At 38.9% G+C, this 21,003-nt stretch overlaps 2 protein-coding genes across 4 annotated transcripts in view; both read right to left on the minus strand.

The window, feature by feature from the left end:
- The window catches only part of HACD4 (3-hydroxyacyl-CoA dehydratase 4), a 186,710-nt gene that overhangs the window by 150,062 nt on the left and 15,645 nt on the right, over positions 1-21,003 (minus strand). The gene's annotated exons all lie outside the window — the stretch shown is intronic.
- PIP5K1B (phosphatidylinositol-4-phosphate 5-kinase type 1 beta) overlaps positions 1-21,003 on the minus strand; it is a 108,876-nt gene that overhangs the window by 23,646 nt on the left and 64,227 nt on the right. For all 3 annotated transcript variants that reach the window (XM_017806085.1, XM_017806086.1, XM_017806084.1), the window contains 3 exons: positions 20,578-20,695; positions 16,209-16,361; positions 14,756-15,055 (listed from right to left, as the gene is read on the minus strand). In XM_017806085.1, coding sequence (XP_017661574.1) covers positions 14,756-15,055; positions 16,209-16,361; positions 20,578-20,695 — 571 coding nt within the window. The remainder of the gene's footprint in view (positions 1-14,755; positions 15,056-16,208; positions 16,362-20,577; positions 20,696-21,003) is intronic.

Here is a 21,003-nt window from a genome sequence, read left to right on the forward strand (position 1 = left end):
AATGCACTTCTCCATTAGGCTAAATATGGCCTACCTAAACTCAAACACAAGTTTTACTTCTGAATTATGACTTAATTAACCAGCCTTCTCTTCTAGCTCTACCAACCATTTTTGTCTCTATCAGTAGGCAAGTCCCCTTTCTTTTCTCATACACCTGTACTGTCAAGAGTTTCGAGTCAGCTACACTGTTATGAAGTCTGGGATGCTGCCATTGAAAGGCAAAATACAGTTCAAGTCAATATCTAAACATGAACTAAAACAAGCTGTGATCACATCTAGTAATATAACCAAACTGTTTGCAGACAGCAACTGTGTTAAATGTCTTACATAACAGCATTGCTAAGTGGAGGGAGAAAAACTAGTAAAAACCAGGAGGGATATTGCTGTGCCACTCACCTCTCCTTTACCTCATGCAGCTCAGCAATGATTCGTGGTACATTTTGACACATAATGTCCTAAGATAATGGTAATGTAATTTTTGGTACAGAATCAAGAGGCAACAGTACATATTTTTACATGAACAAGAACAAAATGTGATTTTGCAGAAATGACAGATCACTAAGTCCAGGTATGTAATTTTGATGAAGATTATCCAAGTACAAATATTTTTATACAAAACACTGAGATGGTTAAGTAGAAACATTCCTTCTCTTATGAAAAAAAAAGAGCAGTTTCAGCACCTCCACAGGTTTAAAACATAATTGGCAGTAAATCATGGATGCATACTAAATCAGTTGATCTGTATATCTTACCATAAGGTTTATACACCACTAACCCTAATTGTAGCAAAAAACCTCATTGCTCAGATAACCAGAATAGTGAAGAAACAAAACATAACACACTGTAATCCAAGTGCAGAAAGGCACAGCCTCATTCTGATTTCCAAACACAAGGGGTGACTTTAGAAGACGTGGTATGTTTGTTCTTGATCAAAGTAATTCTGCGCTGTGGCAGGTTAGTTCAAATGGAACAAGAAAAAGGCTGTTAATGTATCCCCTTGGTACTCCCACAGCACCTTCTGATGACAGATCTCACACAGGATTTCAGCCACAACAAAAATATGTATTCGAAATTACCATACAATAAGATCCTAAAATTGTACTGTGCATTGTGTGGGAATGTTGGTGGCTAGTAACTTCCTTGTTTATGATCATAAATTGCAAAAACAGCATGGCTAACAGGTACAAAGGCACTTGGTGCCAAAAAGTTCTAGAATTTTGTTTACTGCTTACTTTTGCTACCCTTTACTCAGAATTTCATAAAAAAAAAGGAAATAGCAAATGTTTGCCATCAAATACTGAAAGCAGATTGTGGGTAAGCTGAAAAATAACACCTTAGTAGTACAGTAAGCAACACTGTCTATGCAAAGCCAGACTACAGCACCTAGTCAGGCCTGGAAAAACTACTGCTATTTTTATTTTACAGTTATAAACTACTGCTGACACCTCTGTCTTCAACCTATTCCTTACTGGCTGTTGAATTAGATCACATTAGAGACATGATTTTACTGCACTAATTAGATAACCTATGTCTAGGACTGGATGTAACTTCATGGAAGGCTGTGGTGTAATTTGCTGCTCCTTCTTCCCCAGGGACCTCTAATGTGATAAAATTAATCTTTCTGACTGCATCAATTTACCATTGCCACTTAAACTCATAATACTTGTACAATACAATGGACTATTCTTTGACAATTTATGACTTTGTCACAGGATTATTAAAAAGCATCATAAGAACAAGTAGCTATTTTGTTATTCTAGTTCATGAGACTGAAACATCTGCACATCCAATGGATTAACTGCCCTACAGATTCTTACAAATAGCACGTAGCATATGAACTGTAACCCTTGCCCCCCAGACAGTCTGTTCATGGCCCTACTCAGAGGTAGGACTGTCCTGTTCAACAAAGTCTCTTTAAGATATTATAACATGATGTGGCCCTCTGTCTGCCTACAGGTTTGATGTACAGTTCTGATGACTTCCCCTTACAAATTTGATAACCAAACCAACCACTCCTTATGCAAATGCACCTTTTTGAACACATCAAAGCATGTTTCACTCCCCATCTGTTTCTGATGAAAATTCTGGTAAGAAATAATTACCAGAATAACAAGGAGGAATCAGCACTCAACAAAAACTTACTTTGTGTCAAACTCTCAGCCTGTATTAAGACGGAATTTTACTTAATCTGTGGGATTTCCAGCTGAATATATCTGAAGGGTTCTCACATATGTATCTTCATGAATATTTAAAATACCAAATTGTGAAAATTTTTAAATGTGTAGGTAACGTTTTCCACACACAGTTGTAAAAACCAATCTGGTTTGCTGAGGACAAGTTACAAAATGCAGCACATCGAGATATTTCTGGGCATGCAGCATTCTATGAGAACATAAAAAAAGCACAAGCTTTTTCCCACGCCAAGGTTTACTTGGAGATACCTTTGACAACTTTAGAAAGAACTGCTTTTAAGATGCAGCAAGTTTTGCTACAAAGGCACCAAAATGATAACCTAATCTAATGAAAAAAACACTCAAATAAATCACAGTATTACATAGCAAAAGTATTCATAGCAAAAGGAGAAAGACCTGTAAAACACCTGATGTGAAATCACTAGAAATTGACATTAACTACCAGAAATACACTACTTTTGTAGTTAAAGTGAGAGAAATTGAATCTGTGCTAATGTAACCACCCTAAAATGTACCTTGTTAGCAAAATGGCACTATGAGATTTCAGCAATATAGTCTTAATCATGCTGTGTACTAAAAACAAAGTGTTGCATTTGATAATGACAAGTAAACCTTCAGTTCATCAACTTGACATTACATTGTTCACCTCATTTGCTTTGCCTGATGCAGGACACGGTTGGCCCTCCTGGCTGCCAGGACACTGCTGACTCATATTCAACTTGCCATCAACCAGGACCTCCAGGTCCCTTTTTATGGCACTACTTTCCAGCATCTCATGCCCCAGTCTGTACAAACATCAAGAGTTGCCCCACCTCAGGTGCAGAATCCGGCACTTTCCCTTGTTGAACTTCATACGGGTGGTGATTGCCCACTCCTCTAATTTGGTGAGGTCTCTCTGCAGGCCCTCCTTGCCTTCGTGGGAGTCAACAGCTCCTCCTAGTTTTCTTTCATCTGCAAACTTGCTTAGTATCCCTTTCAGTCCTGCGTCCAAGTCATTTATGAAGATGCTGAAGATGTTGAACCCCACTAGTGACAGGTCACCAGTCTGATGTCACCCCATTAACTATTACCCTCTGTGATCGACCTGGAGCCAACTGCTCACCCACTACATGATGTGTTCATCCAGCTGCGTGCTGGAGAGTTTGTCCAGCAGGATCCTGTCAGAGACAGTATTGAAAGCTTTACTGAAATCCAAAAAGATTCCATCAACTGACTTCCCTTGATCAGCTAGGTGAGTTACCTTGTCATAAAAGGAAATCAGGTTGGAAAGGCACCATATTCCTGTCATGAGGCCATATACTGACTGTGGCCAATGGCTGTGTTGTTTCCGAAGTGTTTTTCAATACTTCCCAGAATAATCTTCTCCTAAACTTTACCAGGCACTGAAGCGAGACTGAAAGGCCCCTAGCTTCTCTGGTCCTCCTTCTTGCCCTTCTTGAAAATGGGGCAACGTTCACCAGCTTCCAGTCAGCTGGGACATGTTCAGATTCCCAAGACTGCTCAAAAATCATTGGGAGAGATTTTGCGATTACATCAGCAATCCTTTTCAGGATTGTAGGATGAATTCTCAAAATATATTAACTAACACTCCAAAAACTAACCATGCCTTTTCTGATTTTAAAAGTAAAAGTAAAGAGAAAATTGCAATGTCAATTGGTACTACAGAAGTGATAATATATAAAGATACAAGAGATCTGTAGCATTATGCCATGTCCATTTTCCTCAAACTAGCATTTCTGACAGAGGCCCTTCATCTAAGATTAATACCTTCTCCACCACCCTGCCACACAATGCCATGTTTTATTTCTGTTATATGCTGCAGTTTAATACTTCGTTAAGTTGTGTCAATGCTACTGCTTGTGAGGACATGCTGCAGAGTGGGTCACTGAAATTATTTGGGTTAAGTAATAATCTGTGTGGATCCTTCGAGATAGAAAAAAGAGAAGAAAAACAACACACACACAATACAAACACTACCAATGGATTTGGAAGATTCAGTGAATAAATTTGATCATACAATATCTCTATCACAGTTGCTTCAGCACAAAACAGATATGTATTCATGCCAAAAAGCTTTTGCAGCAACTGGCTAAAACAGCAGCGATGTAAGTAATACTCAGACCTCAAACTTAGGAGATATGACCATTTTGTCTTCAACTTTGAATTTCCTTATCTTTCCAGGTTTCTTTGTTAGTCACTTTTAAAATGTGATTTCCTAAGAAAAGTCCATAATATTGATAAAAATTTGATAATATAATAAAATTAAAATGCAGACTCTCAAAAGTCATTCAATTCTCAATAACAAATATATCTTGAAATTATTTTTTTGTTCTTAAAAACTGAATGACCACAATTTGCTTAATTTTCATTGCTTCTGTAACAGATACTTTGCTATACAGGTATCAATATATTAGTTGTTCTAATGTTAACTCAGAAATGAAAAAGGGTAACCACATACTTTTGTTCAAAACCTTCCTCAACACCTGCATGAAATTTTGACAAATGTAGAGAGTATCCCTAAGGAACTGTGCTTTTTACTTTTCCAACAACAGACCATTTCCAGTTATTGCTACTGAATGTCTGAAAAATGAAAAGCAAAACAAAAACCCCCTCAAACGCAATAACAAATCAAACTATATAAAAATAATACTGATAAGATTCAATTTTGGTATAAATAGGCTCAATTTCTATTTAAAATTGAGTAATTTAAAATTACCAGAAGCGAAATCCCATAATATAAAAAGCTGAATTCTGTTGCTTGGTTTCTAATTTTATTTAAAATTTTAGTAGCAATGCATCTTGTCCTTCATGTCTTGAAATATTTTAAGCAGAGAGAAAAAAAAACGCCACTTGAACTCCTACTCTGACCACCAGACGAAAAATTAGGTTCACACACTTCAACCTTCCAGCTAGATATTAGTTAAATAATCTTGACAATAATTCTATGAGGCATCTAATAATTCTCTTAACTTTCTAATGCAAAAATACACTGTAAAAATTAAGTGGTCTGCCACTGGGGAAACAACACTGAGACAATCCATCAGGAAAAGTTTTGGTTTCCTCATCTGCAGTAAGACTCGCCTTAAGGAAAAAGGTAAAAAAGGAAATGGTGAAGATGATTTGAATCTCAATTCTAAGTAATAGCTGTATTTACAGAGAGAAGTAACTTATTTTTCCACGATATTCCCAATAAGAAATCATAAAACACACTGTTATAAGTTATCAATCTGAGAGAGGAAATTTTTCTTTCTCTGCTTCCCTGTAAGAGAAACAGAGTTCAAATAGGGAAGGGGGAAGGGAATCAATTAGCCTTACAAAAGAAATGGCTGGCCAGGCTGCATTCCATGCTAATGGCCCATTGAATGCTGGAGTGAGGGGGGGAAGGTTTTGGAAATTTGAGGGAGCTGGGTGCCCGGACAGAGGACAGGTCAGACCGTGCGGAGTTCTCTTGCCGGGATGGAGACAGGGACTGTGTCCAGGCATTTCTGGAGGAAAAGCCTGGGAGCCAGTCTTTCTGGTTCTTTCGTCCTGGTGAGGCCTGACCACCGGCCTTGCACCGCCACTGCCTCGTAACTCCAGCCGGGACCTACTGGGTTTTTTTTCATCAGAGAGGTCTGTGCTTGCTGAGAGAGAAGGGGAGAGCCTTGGAACACCGTCATCTGGGAACAGTGAGTCCCACAGGGGTAAACTGCTTTTCCTTCTGCCTTTCTCCCATTGGGGGAAGGGTCTTCTTTTTCCTTTCGGTTTCTCCCGCGATCCGAGACCACCCCCAGACCCCCTTCCCGCGCCATGACCGCCAGGGCCCGACAGCGCCCCCTGCAGGCCAACACCGAGCACTGCAGGCTCTGCACCTCCAGCGACCCAACAGCGCCCCCTGCAGGCCACGATTAGGACTGCGCTAAAGGACAGAGAAGTGTTCATTCAGACCTTTTTTTGTTGTTTTTTTTTTTTTTCTAGGATTACTGTCTAGTTTTTTTGTGTTCTGTTACTGTTTTTGCCAACATACATATATCTTTTAATAAAGGGTTGTTATTTCTTCTGTTTTTTCCACACTTCCTCAATTAAAGCCCCTTAATTTTGAATTTACAATTGCTGAGAGAGAGAAGTTTTGGTCTATCTCATAACTCATCCTCTTTAGTAAACATTCCAGTCTTATCAGACTGTGACACACGCATACTTTGCCTACTCATAGGTCATTAGTACTTCAGCTGATAGCTCAAAAAATACCCTTTCTATAGATACAAAAATCTAATTAACCACTGCAAAATAAAATTCCCCAGTTTTACAGTGAGTTGTCTTGTCTGTTTGCGTAAAACATTTCTTAACATAGTTTTAAATGTGACAGGATCCCTAAGGTCACAAAGTTAACTAAGAAGAACCAGTTTTGAGTCTGCAAGACAGCTCTCAAATATGATTCATTAAGAAAACAAGTTATTTTTAAGTAACAAATGAAAATCACTAGTGCTTTTATATACTCTGGCCCACTTTCTCGCCATGTTTTTAAATCGGTGGGGAATAAATTTTAACTTCAGTTTTTAGAATATAATAACTTTGCCATTTTGCTGGGGTGTTTTATTCCACATTTCAGGATAAATAAATATATTCTGCTTAATTTGCATAATTTATTTTCTTCTACGATATTTATATAGCTGTAAAGGTGTTATGAAGAGGACAGAAAAGTACTAGGGCCTGACAAAGAGAGGCTATCTGAGTGCATACAGGTAAACATCTTACAAAGTAGACATTAACAGCAAAGTAAAGAGCATGAGGAAGAATACTTGGAATCTTTTTTTTCCATCTGCCCAGTTTTTAGAGCTAACTGAATTTACATGCACCCGTACTTTTAGCCCTTTTCAATTATTTTTCTCTTGAATTCAGCAACAGATGAAATTGGAAAAACAAAACAAGGGTTGGTATTAATAGAATATCCCCAATTTCTGCATATGACTAGCTGACATTCAAGAACATGCCATATCTCTATGCTTCACACGCTAACATCTTACAAATGCAGAATCTTGTGATCACCTGGAATACATATCTCTTGTATAAAGTTATATCAATATGCTTTCTCAGGTAACTAGATGAGAAACAGTTTGTAGAATAATATCTCTGTATAACCATGATATCATCTCTTTTAAAAGGGACTTCCTTTGTTTTTTCTTCTAATAAGCAATTACCAATTCTTCTGTATGGTAAGGGATTACAGGGAAGATACAAAGAGTGCTTTCATAATCAAATGACTAGACCATATTCTTATGAGATGTGCTAGTATAGCTTTCCTACAGTATTTTTTGACATGTACTTCTATAAAACTCCATCTCCATTTTTAACATGGAATGAGCAAAAGACAAACTCTGTTACTTATGTGTTTGGACTGCAAATTCCAGCAGAATAGATGTCTTCCACATGCTTTCTACCTAGAACAGAGGTAATTTGTATTTATTAAACTGCGTAAGAGCACCAGTAAAAACCAAATAAATAATAATGGATGCCTGATTCTGTATCAGCTATGAAATATGGAATGCTACCATCAATTCACTTCTAGCCTTTCTCATACAGATTCATGCTAATGTTATTTGTATCTAATGCACCACTTAAGTGCCATAGCTTATCCTTTGTCCCACAGAATTATTCCTCTGAACCAGAACAAGTTCTGCAGGATTAGGTGTTTATAACAAAACACAACAGCAGCTAAGTTTGATGTGGAGTTTTATTTTCTGCTCCTTTGAAAGAAATCCTCAAATGTACTTCAAACCATCTTCAATGTCTTTGGTGACTTTATTTTTATTTAGTACTTGCTTACGTGCCATAACACTCAATTCTTGGTCTCTTTCATGAGCAGAATTTTGTTTGGAAATTGGAGAATCTGCTAATTCTTTAATAAATCACAATTTTATACAATGTTCAGAGTAGCTAGCAGCATGATTACTTAAAAAAAAAAATCACAACTACTGAAACTAGCTTCCAACACTCTCAGTAATTACCATTACACAAAATACAGAACCATTTGCTTTCCAGATTAAAGCACTCTGAAGTGAATAGCACTTCAAAGCAAAGATTTTTAAGAAAGCTATTCAGGCAAATGAAATTATTTATTTTTAGTACCATTTGCATATAACGTGTCCCCTGTCTCCACACATGGCCCACCAAAGTAACTATGATAGTGCCTGCGGGCAAGGATAGAATAGCTACAGTAAGCCTGAGCAATAGTCTGGAGTTTAAAAGCTAGTTCAAATTTTTTAATTGTGTGCATTGTATGTATGATAAACTCACGAATGCTACATCTTTGGGAACACTGTAATGTTACATGCCTTGGTTTAGTTAAGGTGCAAAAACTGCAAGATGGTCTACGAGCAGAGCTTTCAGACCCTGTCACCTTGGGAGTGAACATAACAAGCCAGGGAGGCAGGAGCTGGACAATGCTATCAAACAGCGCCTGTCCCAAAGCAGGTAATCTGGAGTGGCCACTGGAGGCACTTGCCCATGACAGATCATTACAACCTACTCAGCTCCATTCTCTAACTGGGCAGGTCTTGCATCTCTCCACCAGTGCTGAAGGGACTGATACTCCAGCAGTGGTCCACCACTGCAGTACTCCATTCCCCTGGGGAGGAGCTCCGTATCAGCTGTCAAGATATTTTGTGTCAGCTGAGCAGATGCATCAGGAGACCAGTTTAACTAAGCAAGATAAAAATGGAGAAACATTGCCTCAGCAGGTAGGGATTGCCAAGGAAGTCAAAGCTCAGATAGAGTTCAGACTGACAAGGGATATCAAAGAAGAGCTTCTACTGCTAGTGGGAAGAGGCTGACCAAGGAAAATGAGGGCCCATTGCTGGATGGGGTAGGTGATTTAATGACAGCAGACATATATCATAGCAGGTCCCTACCACCATCTTTGTCATCACTTGTGAATTCTGTCAGGCCTCCAAAATTAGTGATGGAACTTAAGAAGGAGAGGGGCTACCAGCCAGAGATTTTCATATTAAAGAAGCAGGAAAAAACCTCCATTGCTTCCTGATTCCGATTGCAAATATAAACAATGAAAATATAATCCAAATTTAAGCAATACAGAAGTGAATTTCTTAGACCTGAAATACTGGGAAGATCAAAAATTTTCTTCCTTAGATAAATTCTTTATTCCAGTGCCTACACTAACTTTCTCACTTTGAAGTAACAGTATGTACTGGGTCTGGCTGAGATGGAATTCATTTTCCCTCAGCAGACCTCACAGTGCTCTGTTTGCATTGGTAGCCAGAAAGGTGTTGACAACACACCAGTGTTTTGGCTACTGCTCTGAAGGTGCATCAGGTAGATGCTCACATACCCAAAAGTCACACCACTGAAGAACATCAGAACAATAAACAGGTGGGTAAGGTTGTCGAGACAGGAATAGCCCAGGTAGACTTGGATTAGAAGCAGAAGGACGGGCTATTTATAGCCTGATGGGCCCATGAAACATCAGGACATCTAGGAAGAGATGCAATATACAGATGGGATTATATCGAGGGTTGGACCTGACCATGGAAGCGATTACACAGCTTATTCATGAATGTGGAATATGTGTGGCAATCAAGCAAGTCATGTGAGTAAAATCTTCCTGGAATAGAGTGCAGTGGCTGGGTTTCCAATATGGGGAGGCCTTGCAAATTGACTACATTGGACCACTACCACAAACAAGTCAAAGCAAGACCTACATACTCACCATGGTGGAGGCAACAACTGGCTGGCTGGAAACAGATTCTCTAAACCAGGCCACTGCTCAAAACACTATCTTAGGCCTTGAAAGGCACATTTTGTGGTGACATGAGAGAAATGAATCAGATAATGGGACTCACTTTTGGAATACTCTCATAAGTTCTTGGGCAAAGAAACATGGCATTGAGTGGATCTGTCATATCCCTTATCACCCACAAGCCTCTGGGAAGACTGAGAGGTATAATGGACTGTTGAAGACTATGTTAGGAGTGTTAGGCAATGGGGCACAGAAGCATTGGGATGCAAATTTAGCTGATCTCCCAACCGCCCTGGTCATGCCCAAACCAAACCCCTACACACTGTGGGAGGAAATAAGGTCCCTGTACTATAAATGGGGAAGTGGCTGGGGAGGTTGGTATGGGTTTCTTCTCCCATGGGAAAAGGCAAACCCATCTGTGGGATTGTCTCTGCTCAGGGACCAGGGTGTACTTGGTGGATAATGCAGAGGGATTGGGTGACTGGGTGTGTGCCTCAAGGAGACTTAACCTTGGGAGGAAAATAATCTGTGAAGTAATTTGTATGTTGCAGGACATAAAGTAACAGGAATGATATAAACTGACTCAGAGTGAATTTTCTGAGGAACAAGGAGTAGGTAACAATGACCCAAACCAGGCTGGTGTTGGTGCTCACTAATCAATTGTGCTGCGTTTCCTGTCCTGAACACCCATCCTGAGGAATGGAGCTCAAATCATGGATCTGGAGAGGTGGAGGAAGCCCACAAAATGGGAAAATAATATCCATATGTAATAGGATGGGGGATAGTAGTTAATGAAAATGTACAAATCTGTATTTTGGGTATAAAGATGGTTTAAGGATACAGTTTAAGTTATAGTTGGTAAGAAGGGATTTCTGTACTGAGAAATAAACACAATGGAAAAGTTAGAAGATATATAACTTATATGAGGACTGAGTATGATGCAAATGATACGGTGTGAGATTCTGGATCTGAATCTCACTTAATTATTGATATGGGTCAGAACCAACTCACTGTGAGTGTGTGTGTGCATGTGGGGAAGGGCTGGGCCTGGACTTGCCAATCCATGGTAAGGCCTGCACATCAGGCCTGTGCTGAGGGCATAGGGCAGAGTCAGAAGGCAAGTCCTGCAGCCCACGCAGAGCACACGGTAGAGCTGCAGGCCCTGCAGCCAGACTGTCAGTCAAGGCAGAGCTGCCTGGTAGCACGACCACACCAAACCCCTGCAGCTTGTGACTGGCTACAGCACAACTCACTCTGGCCTGGAAGGCACTGACCGCATATCCTGCCTGGGAGGAAAACTGAACTCTATAAATACATGAGACTCCATGCAGTCTCCCTCTTCTTCTCCTCTCTCTCTCTTCTCCCTCTCCAGCCAGCACCATGTGAGTCATTGAATCCTGTTGGTAACCATTTTTTCCTTTCCTTTCTCTCCTTCTCTCTTTCTTTACCTTTTAATCATGTTTCTTTTACTCTTTTCCTTCTCTTGTGGGTAACTTAAAACCAATGAACTGTGTTTTACTAAAGCTGTTATATGGATTGTTTTAGTGGATGTTTCCTGTGGAATGGGTCTTTGTGCTGAATGTTTTAGTGAAATGCTTTTTTCTTGGTTGTATTTTAACGCCTTTAAAAACCTTTTGCCAAAATATCTTATTTTTCTCACTAAATTAAAAAGAATTTCTCTTAGAGAAGAGTGTGTGACTTTTTCTGTGGATGCTAATTAGAAGTTATAATGAACCAAAAGGCTTTTGAAAAGTCTTAAATAAAAAATGTAACCACTCTGGGCAGTTTATAGCTTAATCTGGAATGCAACATATGGGATAAAGGGTGGAGACTGTATTGAGTCTGGCTGAAATGGAGTTAATTTTCTCATAGGAGCCCTCACAGTGCTGTGCTTTGCACTGGTACCTAGAAAGCTGTTGATAACACACCAGTGTTTTGGCTCCTGCTGAGTAGCACTGGCACAGCATCAGTGCTATCTCTCTAGCATTCCCCCTCATCAAGGACTGGGGGTGTGCAAGATCCTGGGAGGGGACACAACAAGACCAGCTGACCCAATTTAACCAAAGGAATATTCCATACCATATGACGTTGGCTCAGATATAAAAGCTAAGGAAAGAAGGAGGAAGGGGAGGCATTTATTATTTACAGTGTTTGCCCTCCAGAGCAACTGCTACATGTGTTGAAGCCCTGCTTCCCAGAAACTAGCTGAACATTGCTTGGTGATGGGAAGTAGAGAATAAACCTATTTTTTTTTCTCTTTGCTTGTGTGGACACAAACTTTCGCTTTAGCTTTATCAAACTGCCTTATCTCAACCTCTGAGTTGTTTTCCATCTTATTTTTTCTTTCCCTTGTCCAGCTGGGAAAGGGAGTGATAGAGCAGCTTGGTAGGCACCTCATGTCCAGGCAAGGTCAACCCACCACAGAGTAAAAAGAGATGACAAGTTTTTAAGCCTTGAAAAGCTAATCAGTTATCACTCACACTGAGCAGCCATCCAAATGCCATGTGGGCAGTAAAAACCAGTGGCAAGACAGTCCCTTTCACAAAATGGATGGAATATCTCTACTCTTTCTAAAGGTGGAAGTGCAAGGCAGGTAGTCAGATCCCACTTCATTTGTTGAGCAAATTCAGCTATATGAAAAATAGCAGTGCCTGCTCCCTTTGTTTTATAACACAGAGTAAAACTTATTTGAATAGAAAAAAAAGTTAATTTTTTTACATACTTATAACTTCCAGTATGTGTATGTATATCTACAGATACACACAGACATATACTTCAATGTATGTATGTGTATTTATGTATAGATACTGGTTACTATAATTTTCTTTTTTTCTTTTAATAATTTTAAAATTTAACTGGGCCTTGACGAACTCTAGACTAACTTCAGAGTTGTTAATCTAAGATTACACACTGAAAAAAATTATATTAGTTCAGCACTGAAATAACATGTAGGAAGAATTTACCCAGACTTTCAAAGAACTAGTAAGAGTCCCTTTTATGTAACAAATAAATGACTGATTTTTGATTTTATTTTTCAGCCCAGTTCTCTCTTTTAGATTCCATTTATTATTTTCTATATAAAAGATTCCCCCAGGCTTTGACTGGGTAAGAAACCTTGGACAAGTGGGGGATGCACAAAAGGGCATCCATATCCTCAGACGTGACATACTGATGCATTCTGCATTATCACACATGGCAGGAGCTCAGGAAATACTCACTACAAAAAGCTACAGAAAGAACAATGTGTGGTGTTAGATAAATGTCTCACACTGAATATGTAGCTGAACATTAGGTCACCCAGTTTTACAAACAATCACCAGGCATTGCAGACTTCTGTGATAATTAAACAAAATATTCTAGTCATGTGCAAAAACAATGCTTTCCGTCTTGTACCACAGGTGGCAGCGAACAACAAACTCTGATATTCGGGATGCCTTTTCTGTGTTGAGTTCAGCCCACCCATTCTGATTTTTTATTATGAAACTCTTAAGATTCCCCTTAGACAAAGCCAATTTTTATTCTCCACAACCCCATGAACCTTGGGAAAATCAGAAACCTGGATAACTCCCCCTTTTCCTAATTTATGTTTTCTTACCTTTGCTACAGAGAAGAAACCCATTTTACAACAATTCTTTCTGTCATAACAGGAACTGATTCCATTCACCAAGGTCCTCTCAAGGAGCAATGGTGTGTATCCCTCTTCTGCCTTGAAAATGTTATGCGAACATTAAGCAGTGGCTTTCAGCTGAGGAAAAAATTACTTTGCTCCAGAAATAGTAGCAGGCAGCTCCTGCTGCCACTAGGCCTGCCTTCTCATTCCTAGCTCTTCTTAACCTACAAAGAGGCCAATTTACTGAAGGGGTACTAAGCTTGCAGCTCTGCATACAGATTATCATACATAACAATGGTACCACAGGGCTAATTGTGCCTCAGGAAAAATTAATTAAAATCTCCAAATTAGTGGAAATCATCATCATCATTATCATCATAATATCTACTGGACTTCGTTCCTGTGTTAATCCCTATTTCTACAGGTGGATCAGTGCAATCCTGGACACACAGAGAAATAGGAGGACAGCTCTGGAACTTGGGGTTGTGCTAGATGATAAATTCAATGAGTCAACACTGTGCTCTGGTGGCCAAAACGGCCAACTGTATCCTGGGGTGCATTAAGCACAGTGCATCCAACTGGTTTGAAAGAGGTGATTGTCCCACTACACTTGGCACTGGTGCAGACTCACCTCAAGTACTGTGTGCAGTTTTGGGCTCTATAGTGTAAGGAGGATACCTGTCCAAAGGAGTCAACAAAGATGGTAAAAGGACTACAGGGCATGAATTGTGAGGAGCAGATGAAGATATTAGATTTGCTCAGCTTAGAGAAGACTATGTGGGGGGACTCATTACTGTCCACAACTTCCTTATAAGAGTGGTAGAAAGGGTGGTGCTGATCTCTGGTGCCTGGTGATAGAGTGCAAGGGAACAGCTTAAAGCTGCATTGGGGAAGTTCAGATTGGGTATTAGGAAAAAGTTCTGTAGTGAGAGGGTGGTCAAACACTGGAACAAGTTTCCCAGGGAAGTGCTCATGGCACCTGGCCTGCTGGTGTTCAAGACGTATAGGGACATTCTGTTCTATGATTCTATGATCTCAGATGCCAAAAGCTCAACTAAAATACAGGCTTCAACAGACATCCATAGTTTTCCCTCATTGAACAGCATGGAAAACAAATGGAGTAAGCAACATACAGAGCCATGTTCTGTTCTGTGTTTTGCCAAGGTAAATCTAGAGCAGATGTAAACACAGAAAATTAAATAGTCAATAATTTTTACTCACTCGACAGTCCCGCTGTAGTGTTTTCATTAGTGCACTGTGCATTTCAGAGTCAAAATACAACCCTTCATGTATATCTTGCAAGAAATCCAAGTCTTTGAATGTAGGGTTGGACTTCTCCCTCTCTTTTCTTGATGCTCTCCGTTTGTATGTGGAGCCTTTCAAGTCGTATGTGAGATGCATTTTCAAGGCTCGTGGCAAAACATTGTTCATGACAACAATTCTAATATTAATGCCTCCTGACTGAACGCAGTACAGCCCATAAAATTTAGGTAGAAGAGTCCTTGGATTCTGGTTCAGATTCTAAAACAAAAGAGATATTGTTAGATAGGTCTATTTTCAGTAAACTTCCATGCTTAAGAAAGGGTTTTTTTCATAGCAAAGGACATTAACAAACTTCAAGAAAACTGTGTATGACTTTTTATTCAGCACAGTTTCTTAGACTAGTTGATCTGCTTTGTGGGTCTCTATTTCAGAAAGCTAGCATAAACACTGCAATTTTCCCAGGAACTTATATATGCCAAGAGCAGAGCAGTAACTAGATTGATGCCAGGTTTCTCTTTCTCACATACTATCAAAGTGTAGACTAGGCCAAACCTAAAAGCATCCCAAAGACTTAATTTATTTAATCTGATCTGAACAACCTTTGCATTCTACCTGCTGGAAGAAGTTTGGGTCAAATGTAGTTCTCATTATTTGAAAAACAGAAACCTTGTCTCCATGAGGCTTTACACACTGAGGTGTAGTGCAAAATGACCGAGTTGTTTCCACAGGAGTGTGAGGGTTATTGATCGTGTGTATTTTACTTTGTTTTTGTTCCCTTTTCCTTCCCCCTTCCGTTTCCCTTTTCCTTGGAGTTGTGCATGGTATTTCAACTGTATATAGTTGTATATAACATAAATACATTTATTTTCATATAAGTTTGGCTAGTTTGGTTTTTTTTGTGTTTTTTGTTTTTTTTTTTTTCCTTAGCACTGTGCTGCAGGTATTTTGGTGTTGGGTCTGGGACTTGGCAGGGAGCCAAGTAAAACTTAGACAAATGGAAATCAGAAGTAGTTTGGAACAAAAGTGAAACTGACCGGTCTAGTTTCTTTGTCCACTCTGAGTGAAATGCAGAGGGTAGACAAATACAAAACAGAGAAAAAAATTGAATTAGAAATCTAGAAACCTTTATTTGTTGCTAGCTTATTAGAAGTAAAGTTTGGTATCAAATCAGATCTTCATCTTGAATGCTAAAAGAACAGCAATTCTTATCTTAAATATATTCTTGATTTACATCTATTCTTTCTGTTGGGTGTTTGGGGCACAAAGTTGAAAGGCACATAAAAATATCAAAAATATTACAAAAACCACAGATAAAACCAATGAAAGTTTACAAGACAAATGAAACTGAATCTTAAAAAGTGTGACATGAAACAGAAGAAATACAAGTAAAATACAGTCTTCAATTACTTACCATATAATAACCTGGCAAGAGCTTCTGAAGAAACTCAGCTTCTTTGTGTTGAACTGTTTTGATGATGAACTCGTCATCTCTAGTTACAAAAAATAAGGACCCACTGGCACCTGGGTTGGATAATTCAATTAAAGGCTCACTGCAGATTGAGTACTGGAAGAGACAAAAATTGTTTTTCACTGTCAATGCGTGCATTACTCAGACACAAGTCTAAACAAAGAACTGCAGGTTCAAATAGGCACAAGAGAATCAGGAAGCTTATTCTTTGGTCTTCAGCTGTAGCAACACTACTACTGTAGAGCAAGCTGGTTCACATAATTTGGCTGAGGTTCGAAGGCCAGTTGTAAAAGTCCACTCTGCCCAGGACACTGCACAACCGTGGAAGAGCAGCTGGCAGCTGAGCATACAGTTCCTCTTCATGTCCCACTGCACCAGGTGAACATTCCCTTGGGGTGAAGCACGTGGTTGAGGTGGAGGGAGTTGATCCCCACACTGGCACTTAGAAAATTCTTGAGTCAGAAACCTTAAGAAGACATTGCACTGCAACTCTTTGCTCTTCACAGTCATTTATGAAGGAGACAGGTACAAGAGATGTTAGACAAACAAACCTGGAGTAGAGGTTTCTCACTGTAGACAAATAAGCAAATCCTATTCTGTGAAACTGGGATTGAAACCATTAGACTAATAATCTTGGTATAGCTACTAATGTAGTTTTCTGGTTGAAAACTGCTTGAAACAGAAAAAAACTCAATACCAGTAAGCAAAAAAAATTGAGGTTTGGAGGAGGATTATTTTGGATATTTAGAAAGGCTTTCTCTTCTACAGGACACATTAAAAATTACAATCACAATAAGGAGGAAAAAAGGTATTAATTCAAATTTCATTCAGACTAAATGGAGATGAGACATTAAGCCCGAAACCATAGAAAAATCTGTTTATATTAAACCTAAAAACTTTCATTCACACACCTTGTTTGTTGTTGTTGTTATATATCATCAATTTTACACAGTTGGAGATTTACTGTACAGTCCAATATTTTAAGGGTTCGGTCTTTGCAAGAAACAAAATTACACAGGAAGTGAATTGTGAGTAGTGTAAGCACTAGGGAATTATTCTTAGCAATGCAGTATTTTCTGGTCTTCTCAAAGCAAAAGGAATAACTGTTTCAATAACAAATATCTGGCATATTAGGACATTGCTTGAGATGAGCTGAGCAATTCCACAAGAAAAAAAGTTTTGTTTTTTAAAAAAAGCTTTCATTAAATCCATCCTGGAGCTTTGCCATTGACTTCAGTGGCTGGTGACAGCAAAGAAGTAATACAAGAAAATCTAATCAATATGCTCTTTTGTAAGCACTTGAACTAGAGAAGCATGCTTCCTATGGACTCAAACCGCTGCCTTAATGCTGATGCTTTTCCCATGCTTGCAATTTTTAAGAAACTTTTGCATGATATAAAAATGTTTCCTGTTCCTCTTCCTGCTTCTGCAGTCCACTCAGTTCCAATTAATACAAAAGGCCTTTCTTATTAATCCTATAGTTACAATTTTCTACTGGTAGAACAGCCATACCAATCTGTAACACTACAAACTTTTAGAGCAAACCACCAGTTGTATTGTAACCCTTGCATTTTTCTTGCCAAAATATATAAAGCTTAATGAGTCATTGTCATTGAGGTAAGCATTTAAAACCAATTATCATAAAACATTAAAGCTTAATAAATAAGCACAAGTTGTTAACCTACGCTCTGTGCAGGTCATTCTACAGTTGTGCTTATTCCTGTAAAACAGAAATCTACCCATCAAGTGCTGCTATGCAGGGACCAGCTAATTTTGGCTGGGCACTTATGAAATCCAAATCAAAATGGAAAAGTAAGAAAATCCCCAAGACCCTGACAACTGAGTACTTCATGATCAAGACATTTAGATGCAAAATGCCAGTGCTCCACGAGGTTTCCAGTGACAACTTAATTCTACCAGCTGTTCAAATGTATTTACCCTTGTTAACCAGTCTGACTTCTATAGTGCATTACCACTTAACTTCCTTGGAAAGGTGAAATTGTGAATCTTTGGGCTTTTTCACTTCAAATTAATAGTGTAAACTCACATACGCTTGCTGTAATTTCTCTTCATCTTATTTTACTTCCCTTGCCCATTCAGCCACAGTTGGACTATCACTTACCACTTACCACATACCACTTATGTCTTTTGCTGTGCAACTGAGTGTCACAAATCGCTTTTTCACAGCAAGCAGTCTTTCTGTAATATTTAACTTCTGCTACTGCAAAGGTTTCCTTAAATGGAAAAGAAGTTGCAGGTGATAACAGCTTTAATCTAGGAAGCAGAGTCTTTTCAGCAGGTGGCAACACAGCCCGCATACTTCATCTTTTGCCGAGTCCATAAAAAGAGATAGATAAACAACATGTTACATAATGACACTACTGTCACACATGACATCCTTGTCTCTAAAGTGGAGAGGCATAGATTTATTTGATGGACGGACCACTCAGTGGGTAAGGAACTGGTTGCACTCAAAGAGTTCTGGTCAATGGCTTGTTGTCCAGTGACAAGTGGCATTCCTCAAGGACTGGTTTTGGGACTGGTGGTGTTTAACATCTTTGTTGGTCACATGGACAAGTGCGCCCTCAGCAAGTTTGCCAACACCACCAAGCTGAGTGGTGTGGCTCACACACTGGAAGGAAGGGATGCCATCCAGAGGAACTGTGACAGCCTTGAGAGTGGGCCTGTGCAAACCTCATGAAGTTCAATGAGGCCAAGTGCAAGGTCCTGCAGTTGGGTTGTGGAAATCCTGATCACAAGCACATGCTGAGAGAAGAATGGATTGAAAGCAATTCTCTTGGCAGTGTACACATGCAGCTCAGAAAGCCAACAGCATCCTGGGCTTCATCAAAAGAACTGTGACCAGCAGGTAGAGGGATGTGATTCTTCCCCTCTACTCTGCTGTGGTGAGACCCCACCTGGAGTAGTTTTAGAGCAGACACAAGAAGAAATTCTTCACTGTGAGGGCGGTGAAGCACTGGAACATGTGGCCTAGAGAAGTTGTGGATGTCCCATCCCTGGAAGTGTTCAAGACCAGGCTGGAGGGGCTTTGATCAGTCTGGTCTACTGGAAGGTATTCCTGCCCACAGCATGAGGGTTGGAACTTGGTGCTTTTTATGTCCCTCCTAACCCAAGCCATTCTATGATTCTATGATTTATAAAACTCCAACTGTATTTCCTTGCTACTACCATTGATAACTCAAAGGAATTATCTGGTTTTACATAGAACTATGGTCATGAAGACTAGTAATACAAAATCCATACATACTACTAAAGAATTAAAATAGGACATCCATATTCAACCTAAATAAAAGCAAAACCAATTAAGTTTTGCTTTTAGGCTTATTGTCTATAACAGAAAAAAACCAAAAATTTTATAATGCACTTGAACACAACAAAAGTAATATATTTAGTAGTATTTTAAGTAATGTTTCAGCACACTTTATTCAATGTTTCTTTTTTATTCATTCAAGCCCTTTCAAAATAATTTGGTTTTACAGAAGCAGTTATCAATAACAGAACAACAGAAGCAGTTATCAATAACAGAACAAAAAGATTTAAAAACTCATTCCAAAAAATGAACAATAAAACTCTGACATGTAAAAGTGCTAATTTGTATTGTGACTCTGATTTGTTCGGTTGTCCACCATGAGTCAAATTAAACATGGGGCAAACATCTAGAAAACAAGCTCTTTGCTTTCACACTACCCTTCCAAAAGCAGAACTACAGGAGAAGTAAAATAGTGGATACTTATCCAGGCAGTGTACAAAGTGGTTCCACCAAGTAAAGCCTTCTTTTACAATGGCAGCAAATGCATCACCTTTTTTCTCATGTAAACCACTGAATACTGTGAAAGAATAAGTCTTCAAATTATAAAATAGAGAGAAAAAAGGAGATACTATAAATGCTTAATTTTTAGTCTGCCATCCACATTTCTCAAGGCTAGAAAGGAACACCTGCAGACATCACTTTTGTAATGAAGTTAATAAGTAGCACAGATAACATAGGAGTAATTTCTTAGAACTGATTTAATAGAAGTCCACAAGTACTGATTGTAACTTCTCTAGAAAAAGTTACTTGAATGATACGGAAGTTATTCTAGTCAATTGATAAAGTAGGTTTTTAATTGTTTTTAATTGTCTCAAAGACAAAGAATTTTTCTACATCACTAAAAATATTCACTAGTTGTAAACCCCTTCACATACAAAATTTACTACTTATTTAGGCACACTTTAAGCACCCTTTTCTGTCACTATGAAGCTAGTATACTTATAATAACTTGTAACTCAAAGGAAAACTGCAAGCTCTTACCAAATAATCATCAGGCTTGATACCAAAAAGTTCTCTGAAATAGCGGAAGGCAAGAGGTGCATACGTCTTAAATCTGAAGTCAGGGTAATGATGAGCAGGGGTAAGATTGCTCCCTTCACTGAAAACAAAAACAAAAATAAATGGAACCAAATTACTGAGCAATTTTTAGCAGATAGTTTTGCAGTAAAACTGCCTAACTCGACCATTTGCCTTCTGCGAAAGGAGTCATAAATGCAGATAAATCTCCCTATTACCATTAATGTCTGTGACAGACAGACTACCAGGAAATTCCTTTTCCTCACCTTAAAGGAAATTATTTTTACCACCTGTATGCATTTGCATAAAGATCATGTTTAAACTAAAGCTGCAATTTCTGATAAGTCTCTAGGCAAGCCAGTCTAATAGCAGGAAGGGTCACCCTCACCT

The sequence above is a fragment of the Lepidothrix coronata genome, unplaced genomic scaffold, assembly GCF_001604755.1.
Source record: "Lepidothrix coronata isolate B3197 unplaced genomic scaffold, Lepidothrix_coronata-1.0 Scaffold14, whole genome shotgun sequence".
NCBI classification, from domain to species: Eukaryota; Metazoa; Chordata; class Aves; order Passeriformes; family Pipridae; genus Lepidothrix; species Lepidothrix coronata.